At 48.5% G+C, this 18,907-nt stretch overlaps 1 protein-coding gene across 5 annotated transcripts in view; it reads left to right on the top strand.

Moving 5' to 3' along the window:
• LOC105473907 (EF-hand domain family member D1) overlaps positions 1–18,907 on the top strand; it is a 51,193-nt gene that overhangs the window by 17,385 nt on the left and 14,901 nt on the right. For all 5 annotated transcript variants that reach the window (XM_011728102.3, XM_071073564.1, XM_011728103.3 and 2 more), the window contains exon 2: positions 13,044–13,191. In XM_011728102.3, coding sequence (XP_011726404.1) covers positions 13,044–13,191 — 148 coding nt within the window. The remainder of the gene's footprint in view (positions 1–13,043; positions 13,192–18,907) is intronic.

Here is an 18,907-nt window from a genome sequence, read left to right on the forward strand (position 1 = left end):
GCTGGTTTGGAATCATCCCAAGTGCCAGTGGAACCAGAGTCTCCCCCTAACAGAGTCTGGAGAATATAAAGATGAAAGGGACTGAGCGTGGTGATACATGCCTGGAGTTCCAGCCCCTTGGGAGGATCGCCTGAGCCCAGGAGTTCTGGGCTTTCTGTGCTCTGTGCCCATCAGGTGCCCACACTGAGCTCAGCATCAATACGGTGACTTCCCAAGAGGGGAGGTGGGGTTAGGGGGATCACCAGGCTGCTTAAAGAGGGGTGAACTGGCCCAGGTCAGACGCAGCAGGTCAAAACTCCTGTGCTAATCAGCAGTGGGATTTCTCCTGTGAATAGCCACTGCACTCCAGCCTGGGCAACATAGCAAAGGCCTATCTCTAAAAAGTAACAATAACAAAGATGAAAGGGACTGAGAAAATGGAAAATTTGGGAAAAAACCACAAGTCCACAAGAAAACTCTAGGATGCAAACAGGGCTGCAGGGTCTTTTTATGGGTAGTTTTTCTTTACTATTCTGGGTTGCCTTTTTTTTTTTTTTTTTTTTTTGAGAAGGAGTTTCATTCTTGTTGTCCGGGCTGGAGTGCAATGGCACAATCTTGGCTCACTGCAACCTCCACCTCCCAGGTCCAAGCGATTCTCCTGTCTCAGCCTCCTGAGTAGCTGGGATTACAGGCATGCGCCACCACACACGGCTAATTTTGTATTTTTACTAGAGACAGGGTTTCACCATGTTGGCCAAGCTGGTCTCGAACTCCTGACCTCAAGTGATCTGCCCGCCTTGGCCTCCCAAAGTGCTGGGATTACAGGTGTGAGCCACCGTGCCCGGCCACCTTTTTTTTTTTTTTTTTTTTTTTTTTTTTTTTTTTTTTTTGGAGGCTGAGTTTCACTCTATCACCCAGGCTGGAGTGCAGTGGTGCGATCTCGGCTCATTGCAACCTCCGCCTCCAGGGTTCAAGCAATTCTTGTGCCTCAGCTTCCCAACTAGTTGGGATTACAGCCCACCACTATGCCTGGCTAATTTTTGTATTTTCAGTAGAGACGGGGTTTTACCATGTTGGCCTGGCTGATCTTGAACTCCTGACCTCAGGCAATCCACCCGCCTCAGCCTCCCAAAGTGCTGGGGTTACATGTGTGAGCCACCACACTTGGTCTATTCTGGATTGCCTTTAATTAAAAATATATATGTATATGGATTAAAGTTTAAATTATAGGGAAAAAATGAGCTAAGATGTTGGCAGAGAAGGAGCTGGGAGCTCAGGGGAACTCCAGTAAGCCTGACAGCATTTGAAAGATGTAGGCTATGGGGAGAAAAAGGAAAGATGGTGATCATTTGAAATAAGGAGGGAGGGATCCAGGGTTAGGCCAAGCTTGTGGGAAGAAAGCAGGTCCTGGTCAATTGGGCCCAGGGCTGGGGCTCTGTGAGGCCTCACTGGGGCCAGGGCCTCCCTCCCCAGGCCTCCCGCTTCCAGGTGCTCCAGGGCTGGGAAGGGCATCTTTGCCCAGGGGAGGGGTGCCAGGTGTGCTACTCCATGGGGTTCCCTTTCCACGTGGCTGGATTCCAAATTGCAAGGAATGTGATAGCATTTTCATGGAAGGAGAGGGAGCAACAGACCTTTCAAGAATGAAGAAAACAAATCCACCTTCATTTGCCTTTCCCAGAGGCTCAAAAGTTTGGTAGAAGATCTCCTGTTTGCAGGTAGCCTTGTCTTAAGGGACTTTCACATTGCCGTTGCTTGGAGAACCTTCTAGCAGGTTAAAGATAAGTGTTCCCCCTTCCCCCCAGTGTGTTTGGCCCTGGACCCTACCTGGGAGGCTGAGCCCCTCACCCCCAGCTTCCTTCAGCCACACCTGCCTGTGTGATGAGCACATTGAGGATTCTTTATCTTGTTTATTTTCCTTTATCTTTCAAACACCTAACTCCAATACAAAAAATGACTGGGTCCTGTGGTCCCACCTACTCAGGAGGCTGAGGCAAGAGAATCGCTTGAACCCCGAAGGCAGATGTTGTAGTGAGCTGAGATTGCACCACTGCACTCCAGCCTCGGCAACAGAGGGAGATTCCATCTCAAAAAACAAACAAACAAAACAAATACCTAACTCCAGTTTCTGTCTTTGTGAACTGTTTTGGAGGGGCAACCTTGGCATGATGAGGACTGACCTGAAAATCAAGTCTCACTTCCCTAAAACCCAACTCCTCTGGCCACATCACCCAGCCTGGGGCAGAGCTGCGGGTTAGGGGGTCAGGCTGGTGGTCATCCTTGGGCCTGGTGATCTTGTGCTGATCGACCTTGGTGGGCCTGTTTCTCCATCAGCCAAACAGCACCACACCCCTCAGAGGAGCCTTGAAGGATTACATCAGATGACATTTATTTGAAGGGCATGGCTGGTGAGACTGTTTCTCTGAATGTCTGCAAGGCGGTAACATCAGCATTCCTCTTGGCGAACAATGAATTCCTTTGCATATGTCGGTAGCCACGGGTCCATGCTTTGAGGCCACAATCAGAATCCACAAATATTCAGAAACATGACTTCTATCATTTCTGTGTACATCTTGAGACATAATTGCCAAATGTCTAACTCTCACAACAGTGACCTGGACATGGGGACACCAAGCACACACTGTGCTTTCTCTGGCCCCTTCCAAGTTCACGGGCACATCGTTCCTACTAAACTTGAAAGCTTAGCATCTGCTTGAAACCCCAGGTTCATTCTGATCCCTACGAATTCACTTACTTCAGTTTTCACCATCTATGAAGCGGGGCTACTAATAACCACTTCACAGCACTGCTGTGTTCAGTGAGGTAATTTAGGACAGTGCCTGGCACTTCTAAGCTCTCAGGCACCCATAAAGGCAGGCGGCTGTGATTAATTCTTCACAGGACTGTTGTGAAGATCAAAAGGATCAGTACATGAGACAATGCCTTGTGAACTGCAAGGCCGACCAGTTGTAGTTACTACATGTTTGGAACCCTGTTGTGTGCCGTGCCCTATGTAGACATCAGGCATTTTGAGAGAAGCAGATAAAATAGCGAGATGATAAAGACATGTGAGGTTTTTCCTGCCTGTCTTGCAAATCCAGGCCCTAAAGGAAGTGACTGTAGACAAACCCTCCAAGGGTCACTTTGAAGAGAGAAAGACAGGTTTCTGGTGTACATATCCTGGCTCCGTAGGAGAGAGGGTGCCCCTGATGTGGTAGCTCTATTGTTTTTTTCTTTTTATTATTTTTTTCTTTTTGTTTGTTTGTTTGGTTGGTTGGTTTTTTCTTTTTTGAGACGGAGTTTCACGCTTTTGCCCAGGCTAGAGTGAAGTGGTGCAATCTCGGCTCACTGCAACCTCTGTCCCCCGGGTTCAAGCGTTTCTCTTGCCTCAGCCTCCTGAGTAGCTAGGATTACAGGCGCCTACCACCACGCCTGGCTAATTTTTGTATTTTTATTAGAGACAGGGTTTTGCCATGTTGGCCAGGCTGGTCTCGAACTCCTGACCTCAGGTGATCCACCTGCCTAGGCCTCCCAGAATGCTAGGATTACAGGCATGAGCCACTGTGCCTGGCTGTTTTTTTTTTTTTTTTTTCCAAGATGGAGTCTCACTCTGTCACCCAGGCTGGAGTACAGTGGCATGATCTTGGTTCACTGCAACCTCTGCCTCCCAGGTTCAAGCAGTTCTCCTGCCTCAGCCTCTCGAGTAGCTGGGATTACAGGCACGCGCCACTAGGTCCAGCTAATTTTTGTATTTTTCGTAGAGATGAGGTTTCACCACATTGGCCAGACTGGTCTTCAACTCCTGACCTCAAGAGATCTGCCCATCTCAGCCTCCCAAAGTGCTGGGATTACGGGCATGAGCCACCACGCCCAGCCTGTGGTAGCTTTAGAGTCCTGCCAGGACTTAAATAAAGGGAACTTGGCTGATGCTTCCAGCAGGAACAAAAGAAAGCAGCCCTGACTGAGCAGCTGGGATTGAAGAGGGTGCTTGGCTCAGGATTCCTTTCTCTCCTGCCCTTCTCCCCTCCACATGACACGGTCACAGCTGCACACTCACTTTATTCCTGTGCCCAGCGGGTGGCTCTCAGCAGAACACCAACGGCCCTTTTCCCTCTACAGGACTTGCCCACTGGGCTGGTGGGCTTCTGTTTCTGGGCACATTCTCTCCAAAGGAGTTGAACCAAATTTTCTTGCCCATATAAATAAGTTGGGGCCAGGCCTGGTGGCTCAGGCCTGTATTCCCAGCACTTTGGGAGACCGAGGCAGGCGGATCACCTGAGGTCAGGAGTTCAAGACCAGCCTGACCAACATGGAGAAACCCCGTCCCTACTAAAAATACAAACATTAGGCGGCGTGGTAGTGGGTGCCTGTAATCCCAGCTACTCGGGAGGCTGAGGCACGAGAATCACTTGAACCCGGGAGGCAGAAGTTGCAGTGAGCTGAGATTGCACCACTGTACTCCAGCCTGGGTGACAGAGCGAGACTCCGTCTCAAAAAAAAAAAGAAGAAGAAGTTGGAATTCCTTCAATATTGCCCTGAGCTTGCTGAGGTCTTTTTTGACATATTTGACCTTTTTGTTAGGCCTGGAGAATGTTGCAGGCTTTGGGACCTGAAAGGAAGGTTTCCCAAGTCTTCTAGACTCCTCTCAGTTTGAATTCCAGAGGTAAAAGGATGACTTTTCTTTTTTCTTTTTTTTTTTTGAGACGGAGTCTCGCTCTGTTGCCCAGGCTGGAGTGCAGTGGCCAGATCTCAGCTCACTGCAAGCTCCACCCCCGGGTTCACGCCATTCTCCTGGCTCAGCCTCCCGAGTAGCTGGGACTACAGGCGCCCGCCACCTCGCCCGGCTAGTTTTTTGTATTTTTTAGTAGAGACGGGGTTTCACCGTGTTAGCCAGGATGGTCTCGATCTCCTGACCTCGTGATCCGCCTGTCTCGGCCTCCCAAAGTGCTGGGATTACAGGCTTGAGCCACCGCGCCCGGCCACAACTTTTCTTTTTTTTTGAGACAGAGTCTCACTCTGTCACCCAGGATGGAGTGCAGTGGCACAATCTTGGCTCACTGCAACCTCCACCTTCCTGGTTCAAGCAATTCTCCTGCCTCAGCCTCCCAAGTAGCTGGGACTACAGGTATGGGTATCTGCCACCACACCTGGCTAGTTTTTTGTATTTTTAGTAGAGACAGGGTTTCGCCATGTTGGCCAGGCTGGTCTTGAGCTCCTGACCTCAGTTGACCCTCCCATCTAGACCTCCCAAAGTGGTGGGATTACAGGCGTGAGTCACTGTGCCCTGCCCAAGGATGGCTTTTCTCATACCCCTCCCTGTGTTGGGAGAGCCTCTTTCCCCTCACATGCGACAGCCGCTCTGTGTCTGCGGGAGGCTGTGCTAGCTCCGGCTTACGTGGGCTGGGAAGCCGTCTCCTTGGTCCTTCCTCTCCCAGCTGAGGACAGATTCCTGCCTATTCCCTGACCTTTATTTATCTTCCCATCTGCCTAACCAGTTTATCTCCTGTTCCTGGGCACTGCTGTCTCCTTATACCCAGGCTTTTCAGTTCCTCCCTTACTCGCTTCACTCTCCTTCCTTTCTGCTCACTCTTTGTTCATGTCCCAAATGATTCGCTTCTCAAATGCACCACATTCATCACTTCAGCCTTTTCTGTGAATTCTGTTGGAACACACTGTGTGTGCTGGGCAGTGAGCAGTGGGCAGAAGACGTTTATCCAGAATCTTGGCACTGAAGGGACCTTAGTAGTCATGTTTTTCTTTTTTAAGAGATAGATCTCACTGTGTTGCCCAGGCTGTACTTGACCTGCTGGGCTCAAGCAGTCCTCCTGCCTCAGCCTCTGGAGTAGCTAGGATTACAGGTTCAAGCCACTGTACCTGCCCTTAGTGGTCATTTAACTGGGCCGCTCCTGCTAAGGCTGACTTGACCAGAAAAGTGCTTCTCAGAGGGTTTTCTTGAAGCACTGCATTGCCAAGGTGCATCTTCTCAACGGAAAATCCCCAAATGCAGAGGACTGTGTGGTCAGATGAGTCTGTGCGCTCTGTTTCCCTCTTGTAAGTTTTGGACACATATGGAAGGCTCTGGAAAGTTCCACACTGAACCTGTTTACTTTGGGACTCCGTGTAACAGAGACTGTCCCTCCCAGCTGGTTTGTGCAAGCTCTTTACTTCTCAGGTCTAGTTCCAGTTGGCCATTTTGCCAGAAGGCAACTCCTTGCACTTAGCTGAAGCCTGTCTCACCCATTTCCATGCACAGAGCCCAGTTCTGGCACCCTTTGGGCCCCTGGGCAACATCTGAAGGCAGCTCTGCCAAATCCCGCTGGTTCCTTCCACCCTGTCCTTGTGTGGGGTCTTAAGTCCATTCTTCTTCTTGGGTGCTTCCCACTGACCAGGCCCATGGCCTCCCTGCAGTGTGAGGTCTGCGTGGAGTGGGGCAGGCCATGATGGGGTAGACAGGACTGTGGCCCCTGCATTCGAAATTCAGGACTTTTTGTACTTGCCGCTATGATTTATTTTGCCCACAAGTTTTTGGCAGCCTCCCTGACTCACTGTAGCATCCCAGTCCCCTGAAGGTGTGGTCACAGGTGCAAGTGAGTGCCATTTGTCTCAAAACCTGTGCTGGGGAAGTCAGCTTGTGGGGGTCTCAGTTTTAGTACCTTGCTTTTTTGTTTGTTTGTTTGTTTTTGTTTTTGTTTTAAGACAGGGTCTCACTCTGTCACCCAGGCTGGAGTGCAATTGTGTGAACACGGCTCATTGCAGCCTTGACCTCCCAGGCCTGAAATGATCCCCCTGCCTCAGCTTTCTGAGGAGCTGGGACCACAGGCACATGTCACTATGCCTTGCTAATTTTTTTATATTTTTGAAGAGACAGGGTCTCACTATGTTGCCCAGGCTGGTCTTGAACTCCTAGGCTCAAACAACCTTCCCACCTCAGCCTCCCAAAGTGCTGGGATTGGAGGTATGAACCACCACTCCGAGCCAGTACCTTGCATTTTTTAAAAATTGTGGTAAGATATGCATAATGTGAAATTTAGCTATTTTGTTTTGTTTGAGACAGGGTTGCATGCTGTCACCTAGGCTCGAGTGATCACAGCTCATTGTAGCCTCAAACTCTTGTGCTCAGGTGATCCTCCCCCATTGGCCTCCCAAGTAGCTGGGACCACAGATGTGGGCCACCACACTCAGGTACTTTCTTAATTTTTTTGTAGAGATGGGGTCTTGTTTTGTTGCCCAGGCTGATCTGAAACTCCTAGGCTCAAGTGATTCTCCTGCCTGGGCCTCCCAAAGTGCTGGCATAACAGGCATGACTGACTGCACCCAGCAAAATTCACCATTTTTAAAACATTTTTAACCATTTTTGAGTATAGAGTTCAGTGGCAACAACATTGACGTTATAATGCAACCATCATTGTCATCCATTTCCAGAATGTTTTCACCCTCCTAAACTGAAACTCTGTCCCCATTCAACAGTAACTCCGCATTCTCTTCCCCAGCCCTTGACAGCCACCATTCTACTTCTGTCTCGATGATTTTGACTACTCTAGGGACCTGATGAGTGAATTCATACAGTGAGGTGCCCTTTTTGTGACTGGCTTATTTCACTTGGCACAATGTCTTCAAGGTTCATCCACACTGTAGCCTGGGAGCATGTGTCAGAGTTCACTTCCCTTTCACTGCTGAATGGAATTCCATTGTTTGTGTAGATCACATTTTGTCAATGGGCATTTGGGTTGTTTCCCCCTTTTGGTGATTGTGAATAATGCTGCTAAGAACACTAGTGTCAGCCAGGCACGGTGGCTCACGCCTGTAATCTCTGTACTTTGGGAGGCCGAGGCGGGTGGATCACCTGAGGTCAGGAGTTCGAGACCAACCTGGCCAACATGATGAAACCCTGTCTCTACTAAAAATACAAAAAATTAGCCGGCCATGGTGGTGGACGCCTGTAATCCCAGCTACTCGGGAGGCCTGAGGCAAGAGAATCACCTGAACCTAGGAGGCAGAGGTTGCAGTGAGCTGAGATCGCGCCACTGCACTCCAGCCTGGGCATCAAGAGTGAAACTCCGTCTCAAAAAAAAAAAAAAAAAAAAAGAGAGAATACTAGTGTCCGACATCCATTGAATCCTATGGTAATTCTTTGTTTAGGACCTTACATTTTTCTTTTTTTTTTTTTAAGACTGAGTTTCACTCTGTTCCCCAGGCTGGAGTGCAATAGCCCTATCTCAGCTCACTGCAACCTCTGCCTCCTGGGTTCAAGTGATTCCCCTGCCTGTGCCTCCTGAGTAGCTGAGATTACAGGCATGTGCCACCACACCCGGCTAATTTTTTGTATTTTTAGTAGAGACGAGGTTTTACCATGTTGGTCAGGCTGGTCTCGAACTCCTGACCTCAGATGATCCACCCACCTTGGCCTCCCAAAGTGTTGGGATTATAGGCATGAGCCACTGTGCCCGGCCAGGACCTTGCATTTTTCTTTGCTATATTTTATCTGTGGACATCACACCAGCTTGCTGAGATCTTTTGGGCCTAGATTGTGCCCCAACTTTGTGTCAGTAGCAAATCTGAGAGTCAGCACCCTTTCCGGGTGGCTGTAACTAACAGCCATTCCGCCTAAGTGTATCCATACCTGTTTATCTTCCCCCAAAGGCCTGCTATAGGGTATTGCTCACCCTGAGTGGTGACATCAGGTCAGCTGTGGTTTTCCATTAGACCAACTTGACAGTAGCGTTTCACAAGTAAATAAGCATGTGACCCAGCATTTCCAATCTTGGGTATATACACAAGAAAATGGAAATATATGTCCAAACACTTGTATATGAACATTCAAAGCAACACTGTTCATAAGGTGTTGCCAAAAGGTGGAAACAACCAAATGTCCATCACCTGATGAGTGAAGAAATGAAATATGGTATATTGATACAGTGGAATATTGTTGGGCAACAGAATATCCATAAGAGGCAAATCCATAGAGACAGAAAGGCTAGTAGTTGCTAGGGGGGAGGGGTGGCAAGAGGGGAGTGGGAAATGACTGCAAATGGGTACCAGTTTCTTTTTAGGGTGATGCAAACATTCTGGAATTACGTGGTAATGATGTTGGCACAACCTGAATATATAAAAATCCATGCACTGTACAGTGAGTTTTATGGTATGTGAATTATATCTCAGTAAAGCTGTCTTTTCAAAAAAAAGCTTAAAAAACAGGTAAGTGAGGTCCATCCCCAAGTCATTTTCAGTGAACCCATGGAAATCGTTGCTTCCCTTCTTAAAGTGCTCACAAACCATCCTCTGGCAACGCTAGATCCTGGGCTGATGCATCTGTGATTCACATACTCTGACCACTTCTGGGAAACCCAGAAGCACCTTGCTTGTTTCCAGATCTGGAACACCTGTCTCATCCTTCACGGTTCCTCAAAGCTCACTGACAGCCATCCGGTGATCTTGTCTGTGTCCTTTAGTGCCTTGCAATGTAACTCTGCCAGCGAGGAGGCCGCGCTGAGCACACAGCTGCTTGAGTAAGAAGTAGCCAGCATACTGTTAAAGTGAGGGCATTGAGGAAAAAAAACACAAGAAATAAAAATAGCACCCACCAGAGGAAGGTGGTGAATGCTGTCCTAGAGAAGGATGGACAGTGGGTGCTATTGGAGAGCTGAGGAGGAAGCGAGTGGCTCCCTGAGCTCCCGGGCACAGGAAGACCATAGAGGAAGGCACAGAGGGGGTGGCTGGGTGGGAGGAACGGCACGAGTTGGCCACTGTGACTGGAGGGGAGCCTGTCAGGGATTCCTGGGCCTCCTCTCCAGCCTGACCTTGGGAGCCTTAAATAACTCCAGCCCACAGCACTAGATTCCTAGGTGCCCACAGGCTACATTTCTTGGTGGGTAGTGGTTGTTCTCAATAATGGTGGGTTTTTGTTACTGAGGCTGTGTTGGGGGGAATGCAGATGGGTAATGAGTGGATGAGTCAGTTCTCAAACAGCAACAAAGAAAAACCTGAGACTAACTAATTTATGAGAAAAGTGGTTTAATTGGCTCAGGCACAGTTCCTCAGGCTGTACCGGAAATATGGCAGTGTGTGCTTGGCTTCTGGGAAGGCCTCAGGAAACTTACAAGCATGGCAGAAGGTGAAGGGGGAGGAGTACTTTACATGGCCAGAGCAGGAGCAAGACAGAGCAAGCGGGGAGGTGCTGCACACTTTTGAACAACTAGATCTTGCAAGAACTCACTCACTATCGCAAGAACTCACTATCACAAGAACAGCACCAAGGGGATGGTGCTGAACCATTCATGAGAAATCCACCCCCATGATCCAACCGCCTCCCGCCAAGTCCCACCTCCAACACTGGGGACTACAATTCGACATGAGATTTGGTGGGGATGCAGGTCCAAACCAGATCAGTGAGGAAGCTTGATTTGTTTATTTTAATCTTTAAATTTGTATTTATTATTTATTTATTTTATTTTATTTTATTTTATTTTATTTTATTTTATTTTATTTTATTTTATTTTGAGATGAAGTCTCGCTCTGTCTCCCAGGCTGGAGTGCAGTGGCACAATCTCAGCTCACTGCAATCTCTGCCTCCTGGGTTCACGCCATTCTCCTGCCTCAGCCTCCCGAGTAGCTGGGACTACAGGCGCCTGCCACCATGCCCGGCTAATTTTTTGTATTTTTAGTAGAGATGGGGTTTCACCATATTAGCCAGGATGGTCTCGATATCGATCTCCTGACCCTGTGATCTGCCCGCCTTAGCCTCCCAAAGTGCTGGGATTACAGGTGTGAGCCACCACACCCAGCCCCTTTATTAATTTTTTTAAGAGATGGGGTCTTGCTACATATTCCTGGGCTGGATACAGTCAAACTCCTGGGCTGAAGCGACCATCCCACCCCAGTCTCCCAAGTAGCTGGGACTGCAGGTGGCCTATGATACTATACCCAGCCTTATTTATTTAATTTTTTAAATATTGTGGTAAAATGCACTTAACATAAAACTGACCAGGCCAGGTGCAGTGGCTAATGCCTGCAATCCCGACACTTTGAGAGGCCAAGGCAGGCGGATCATGTGAGGTCAGGTGTTTGACACCAGCCTGGCCAACATGGTGAAACCCCATCTCTACTAAAAATACAAAAATTAGCTGTGTGTGGTGGCACCCACTTGTAATCCCAGCTACTTGGGAGGCTGAGGCAGCAGTATCGCTTAAACCAAGGAGGCAGAGGTTGCAGTGAGCCGAGATTATGCCACTGCACTCTAGCCTGGGTGACAAAGAAAGACTCCACCTCGAAAACAAAACAAAAAAAACAAAAATTAGTTGGGTGTGGTGGTGCACACCTGTAATCCCAGCTACTTGGGAAGCTGTGGCACTATAATCGCTTGAACCTGAGAGGTGGAGGTTGTGGTGAGCAGAGATCGTGCAGCTGCACTCCAGCCTGAGCGACGGAGCGTGACTCTGTCTCAAAAACAAAAACAAAAAAACAAAAAAAACCCAAAACCTCTGACCACTTTAACCATGTAAGTGGACAGCATTAAGTACATCCACATTATTGTGCTGCCATCACCACCATCCATCGCCAGAACCTTTTTCTCATCTCAAGCTGAATCTCTACCCATTGAACACTAATTCCCATGCCCCTGTCTCCCAGCCCCTGGCAACCACTCATCCACTTTCTGTCTCTATGAATTTGACTACTGTAAGAACATCGCAGAAGTGGAACCATACAGGATTTGCCTTTTTGTGGCTGGCTTGTTTCACTTAGCAGAATGCCCTCAAGGTTCACCCGTGTGTTAGCATTCCCTTCCTTTTTATTGCCAAACAATATTCCCTTGTATAAACATACCATATTCCATTGTGTGGATATACGAATATACCCGCTTTTTGTTTTTGAGACGGAGTCTCACTCTGTCACCCAGCCTGAACTGCAGTGGTGTGATCTTGGCTCACTGCAGCCTCCGCTTGCCAGGTTCAAGCAATTCTCCCACCTCAGCTTCTCGAGTAGCTGGGATTACAGGCATGTACCACCATACCCAGCTAATTTTTGTATTTTTGGTAGAAACAGGGTTTCACCATGTTTGCCAGGCTGGTCCACGAACTCTTGACATCAGGTGATCTGCCCGCCTTGGCCTCCTAAAGTGCTGGAATTACAGGCGTGAGCCACCGCGCCTGGCTGGCTATATCCTGTTTCATTTCTCCTTTCATCTGTCCGTGGACACTTGCATTGTTCCCACCTTTTGGCTGTTGTAAACTGATTTGTTTTTAGAGCAAGGTATTCATACCTGAGCAACAAGGAGTCTCTGGGTGACGGGAAATGCTTGAAGGGAGGAGAGCCAGGGGGTCTGTGGAAAAATCCTGTCATGGGGGAAGTGGCTTGGAGGAAGCAGAGCACAGAGGGCTGCTGATGGCTGGGCCAGGAGGGGATAGGGCCGGTCCCCACCTGGTGAGGCTGGGTTTGTTTCCTGGCTGGGGGCTGGGGGGCCAGTGAGCAGAGGGGTGGCCCTGTTAGAGGACAGTCAGAGCCCTCTCGGCAGACACAGCCGTTCAGAGCTGGAGACAAGACGAGCGAACCAAAGGGGAATCATGAGCCAGAGTCACGGCCGCACATAGGTGGGAATCAACTTCCCTAGACCCGGGACGAGCTGTTCAGAATGGCCGTGGGAGAGATCCAGGGGCAGTGACCAGGAGGAGGCTCCTGGAATTGCCAGCCCTTCCCTGCGAATGTGCTGGGCATCAGGGGCCAGCTCCTGCAACCCCTCCAATGTCCAGCATTAGGAGGAGGTGCTCACTTGATGTTTGTGGACCGAAACTGGGGGAAATTAAGGTAAACAAGGGACGTTTCTTACCCTCCAGAAATTATGGTTTAGTTGAGGAGATAAAAGACATGAAAACCAACAGGTAGTACAAGATCCACTTTAAGCCCTGAGGCGCTCTGAAGAGAGAGGGGTACCTCTGGAGCAGGTGACCCACATCGGCCTCACAGAGCGGGAGGTATTTGAGTCATTTTTCAATGAATGAAGCCAAAGGAATTACATGTTTGGGAGACTAACAAGTGTCCTTTCGTCCCGGTCATGCATTCCTTTGACCCTGCAGGTATGACGCTGGGCGGGATGGCTTCATCGACCTGATGGAGCTGAAGCTGATGATGGAGAAGCTGGGGGCCCCCCAGACCCACCTGGGCCTGAAGAGCATGATCAAGGAGGTGGACGAGGACTTCGATGGCAAGCTCAGCTTCCGGGAGGTACCTGCCTGCTGTGGCCCTGAGCCCCTGTGGGATGCCCCTGAGAGGACCTTCAAGTGTACAGCCCCCTGGAGCACAAATGGGTTTGGCGTCTCCAGAGTGCTGTTTGCATATCTAACCTGCAATTCTGCTTTCAAAAATACCTTTTAGGAGACAGCTAACCCCAGTTCTGGCCTGGAAAAAGCAGCATGGGTGGTAGTATAACCTCATTTCAATAAAATAATAAGAAATTTGGAGGATGTTCACCACAATATTCATAGTGGATATTTATGGGGACAAAATTTTGGTGGTTTTATAATGTTATTCTTTTTTTATGTATTAAAGCTTTTCATTTTTAAACGTATTTTAAAATTATTTTTAATTGTTATGGATACATAATAATTGTACATATTAGACATGTGATTTTTTTTTTACTATTATTATTTTTTGAGACAGTCTCAAAAAATGTTGCCCAGGCTGGAGTGCAATGGTATGATCTCAGCCCACCACAACCTCCACCTCCTGGGTTCAAGTGATTCGTGCCTTAGCTTCCCAAGTAGCTAGGATTTCAGTGTGCCACCAGGCCTGACTAATTTTTGTATTTTTAGTAGAGATGGGGTTTCACCATGTTGACCATGCTGGTCTCAAACTCCTGGCCTCAAGTGATCCTCTGTCTTGGCCTTCCAAAGTGCTGAAATTACAGGCGTGAGCCACCAAGCCTGGCCTACGTGTGATATCTCGATATAAGCATACAATGTGCAATGACCAAGTCAGGGTAATCTAGGTATCCGTCACCTCAAGCGTTTATCATTTCTTTGTGTTTGAAACATTCTATTCCTTTTAATTATTTTGAAATATACAATAATGTGTCTTCTTTGCACACCAGGCTGGAGTGCAGTGGCTCTATCCTCAATTATGGCTCACTGCAGCCTTGACCAGACTGCTCACTGCAGTCTCCTCCATTGATCCTCCCACCTCAGCTTCCTGAGTAGCTGGGACTATAGGCACATACCACCACACATGTCTAATTTTTTAAATTCATTGTAGAGATGAGGTCTCACTGTGTTATCCAGGCTGGTCTCCAACTCAGCCTCAAGCGATCCTCCTGCCTCTGCCTCCCAAAGTGCTGGGATTACAGGCATGAGCCACCTTGCCCAGTTATTTTGAGAATAATACTTCCTTATATTTTCATTTTCATTGCTTATTTATTTATTTGTTTGTTGTTTATTTACTTGAGACAGGGTTGCTCTGTTGCCTAGGCTAGAATGCTGTGGCATGATCACAGCTCACTGCGGCCTCAAACTCCCAGTATCAACCCATCCTCCCACCTCAGCCTCCTGAGTAGCTGGGACTACAGAAATGTACCACCATGCCCAGCTAATTTTAATAAATATTTTGTAGAGATAGAGTCTTGCTATGTTGCCCAGGCTGGTCTCCAACTCAGCCTCCCAAAGTGCCGGGATTACAGGCATGAGCCACCTTGTCTAGCTACTTTTTATTTTTACAGCATGTAAAAATAGTTTATTTTTTATTAAAAAATTTTTTTGTTGTTGTTTATAGAAACAGGGACTCACTTTGTTGCCCAGGCTGGTCTCAAACTCCTGAGTTCAAGCAGTCCTCCTGTCTTGGCCTCCCAACGTGTTGGGATTACAGTGTGAGCCACTGTGCCCATCCCCAAAATAGATTTTTTTTTTAATTTTTGAGACAAAGTCTCACTCTGTTGCCCAGGCTGGAGTGCAGTGGCATGATTTCAGCTCACTGCAACCTCCACCTCCTGGGTTCATGTGATTCTTGTGCCTCAGTCCCCACCAAGTAGCTGGGATTACAGGTGTGCACAACTATTCCTGGCTAATTTTTGTATTTTTAGTAGAGAGGGGGTTTCTCCATGTTGCCCAGGCTAGTCTTGAACTCCTGAGCTCAAACAATCTGCCTGCCTCGGCCTCCCAAAGTGCTGGGATTACACGCATGAGCCACTGCGTCCAGCTATATTTTTTAATTTTTTGAGACAGAGTCTCACCCTGTTCCCCAGGCTGGAGTGCAGTGGTATAGTCTTACCTCACTGCAACCCTCACCTCCCAGGCTCAAGCGATCCCCCCACTTCAGCCTCCTGAGTCGCTGGACCACAGGCTTGTACCACCACACCTGGCTAATTTTTTCAAAAGTAATTTTATAAAGGGTCTTATTCTGTGCCGGTGGAGCCCCCTCACCAACAGTCCAAGAATGGACTTGGTCTTTGAACCTCTGAAATTGCAGGCAAGATTTTGAGGTACTGGCATCTCCCCAGGAAGAGTGCATACAGCATTCACAGCTGATCCCCAAATGGCTAAGAACCTCTGTGAGAAAGCCATATCTATTTTAGGGACAGTGTCTCAAGACTATCAGATGTCTTCCATGGCAAGGATGCCACCCCACAGGGAAGGGAATTTCATGTGTTAGATGTGTTCTTATGAGTTTTATCTGCCACCTGTATTATATTAACTTTTTTTTTTTTTTTTTTTTTTTTTTTTTTTTTTTTTGAGACAGTCTCACTCTGTTGCCTAGGCTGGAGTGCAGTGGTGTGAACTCGGCTCAGTGCAACCTCCACCTCCTGGGTTCCAGCGATTCCCCTGCCTCAGCCTCCTGAGTAGCTGGAACTATAGGCGCGTGCCATCATGCCTGGCTACTTTTTGTAATTTTAGTAGAGATAGAGTTTCCCCATGTTGCCCAGGCTGGTCTCGAACTCCTGGCCTTAAGCAATCGGCCTCCCAAAATGCTGGGATTATAGGTGTGAGCCACTGCACCTGGCCTATTATAATAATTTTGATGATGGTATCAGATTAAAGGCTCAGAGCATCTGCAGTTTCAGTCATGTCTCAGCTTCAGCCCTTAGGAGCTTGGAGTAGAGGACTCTCCCTGCTTCCTGGTGTTTAACCTTGGTTATTCCAGAAACATTGGAGTACTGGCATCCTGGTTTTTTCACAGCTCACTGCAGCCTCTCACTTCTGGACTCAAACAGTCCTCCCACATCAGCCTCCCAAAGTGTTGGGATTACAGACGTGAGCCCCCACACCCAGCTAGCGCCCTGGTTTCTAATGTGAGACTTTAGGTCAAGCATTGGTCTCTCTAGGCTAGAAGTTCTTCCTGGAGCAGAACTGGCAGCCACAAGCCCCTCCCCCAGACGTGGTGAACTGGGCTTGTCCCTTCTACAAATCGGCTCCAAAATCTTCCACCTTTACGGAAGCTGAGATAGGATTCACAGGGCTGGGCATGACCCTCTGGATGATCTCATCCAGCTTTGCATGCCAGAGCCAAGGAGCTGAAGGGCCACAGAGATCTGGGTTTGCTGGGTGTGGGCTGTGGCCTCCGTGCCACTCGACCTGTCCTGTCACCACCACACTTGTCTTCACAGCTGCCCCATTTGGCTCCTGCTGGGGCACTGGCTCTTTCCAACTCCAATACCCCTAGAGTATAGAAGGCAGATACTTTTGCCTTGGTGAAGCTTTGGAGTAGGTTCTGGGAAGAGAGCTGTGGTGAGGCTGTGACCTCTGGGAACAGGAGCTGAGAGGGTGTTTCGTGGCTTGCAATTGCCAGATGAACTAAGACGCATTCCCCCATCTGCTCTGTTGTACTCAGGGGCCAACCGCAGGTGCTCTTCCCTGAATCCATGATGCTTGGTTAGCTTTTGTCTAGCTGCTGGTTTGGCCAGCAGATGGTAGACATCAGAGGCTTGGAAATCTCCAAAGGGTTCCTGTGATTTGTTTGCACCCCTATTCCAGAGCTTCAGGGACATTCACAGTCTACCCTTTGTCAGTTCCAAGCCCAGTCCCATCTCTAGTAGCCGCCCCAGGCATGCAGGCCCTGGGAGTGTAAGGACATGCTGCCACTCACACTTTCCCGTTCCATTATCTCACTGTGCTGGTTTCCACCTCTGCTTAAGGCCCTAGTGGACCAGGGCTGTGTTCACAGGCTGAAAAGAGCATGTGCTCCGTCTGCCATGCAAAGCTAGGTCCCCAGAGTGAGATCTTTTACTTCTGAGCCTCAGTTTTTGTGTCTTTAAAATAGCGGTGTGAATAACTCTCCCCGCTGTTGTGACCATTGTGAAAACTAAGTTCTCTTTCTGTGCCCTTTACAAGCTAGGAAGACATTCCTTACTGGAAACCGTATTTGCTGCCACCTTGGTCTTGCACTTCCAGCTTCTGAAACGGTGAGAAAATACATTTCTGTTGTGTGAGCCACCCAGTCTGCACAGTTTTGTTAGGGCAGCCCAAGCAGACGAATCCAGTGGCCCCTGGAGCCTGGGCGTGCTGGCTGCCCACCCGCCTGACCGTGGCTGACCAGACCATGGATGAACCCCTGGTCTCACCAGGCCAATTGAATTCTCTCTCTTGGGATTTTGAAATTGGGGCTGAAGTGCTCTGAGTTGGCTCTGCAGATGGCTGTTCTTGGAAGGGTTATGCAATGTGGGGTGCCCACTTTCTACCATGTGGACCAGCATGAGAGATGGAGGGGGAATCTTGCCTCCAGTCCGAAGGGCTTTGCCTCTCCCAGTTCCAGTCCTCCTCCAGGCCACTGCATCTCGTCCTTCGGTTTTTGAGACATCTATTTTATTTATTTATTTATTCATTCATTCATTCATTCATTCATTCATTCATTCATTCATTTATTTACTTTGAGACAGAGTTTTGCTCTTGTTGCCCAGGCTGGAGTGCAATGGTGCAATCTCAGCTCACTGCAACCTCCGCCTCCCAGGTTCGAGCAATTCTCCTGCCTCAGCCTCCCAAATAGCTGGAATTACAGGCATGCAGCACCACACCCAGCTAATTTTGTATTTTTCTTTTTAGTAGAGACAGGGTTTCACCATGTTGGCCAGGCTGGTCTCGAACTCCTGACCTCAGGCGATCCACCTGCCTTGGCCTCCCAAAGTGCTGGGATTACAGGCGTGAGCCACTGTGTCTACTCGAGACATCTGTTTTAAATAATGAATACCTCCTTTTTGCTTAAGTGAACAAGTTTATTTCTGTCACTTGCAACCTAAGAGTTCTAACTAATACCGAGGGAGTGTTTGCATCACCAGCCGCAGCCATGAAGTTAAAAATTCCCTGCGTGTATCAGAAGCATCCATAGCTTGCGTGTGAAAGGGCTTTTTAGCTTTGTTAGTTCTCTTGCTGTCTCTTTGTTTTCTACCTCTCCTTCCCTCCCCCTCTTTCTTCACAGTCACAGCTAGGACAGTTTCCAATTCTTCTACCACATGCCCGGCTTTGTGGACTATAAATAGGAAGACAAACAAGGCTGGGCAGTTGGATAAATTGTCGTTTAGGGTGGTTGGTGATTGTAACAAAATAAATGGAAATGTCTGGCATGCTTCATGGAAGGTTGGGCGCTTTCAGCTTGAGCTGAGTTTTTTTTTCCTTCTTTAACTGGCTGGGATAGGGGGGACCCCTGAGGTGTGATGGGGATGCTGCTGGTCACCTGCTGACCTGGCACAGTGAGTCGATGTGGTCTGGATCTGCCCCAGACCTGAGGGTTCAGAGGAAACAGCTCTGGGAAGGGACCCGTGAGGAGAGCTTTCCCTCATGTTTCCAGTTCGTGGAACCTGTCCGTAAACTGTCATCTCCACTCTGGATGTGAGAAGGCCAAGCCTCCGGGATGGCGAAAGTCCCTGAGGTCACCTGGGTGGGCGCTGGCTGGGAGTGGTGCTCCGTCTTTTCTTTTTTTAGAAAATATTTTATTATTTTATTTATTTATTTATTTGAGACAC

The sequence above is a fragment of the Macaca nemestrina genome, chromosome 11 (assembly GCF_043159975.1).
Source record: "Macaca nemestrina isolate mMacNem1 chromosome 11, mMacNem.hap1, whole genome shotgun sequence".
NCBI classification, from domain to species: domain Eukaryota; kingdom Metazoa; phylum Chordata; class Mammalia; order Primates; family Cercopithecidae; genus Macaca; species Macaca nemestrina.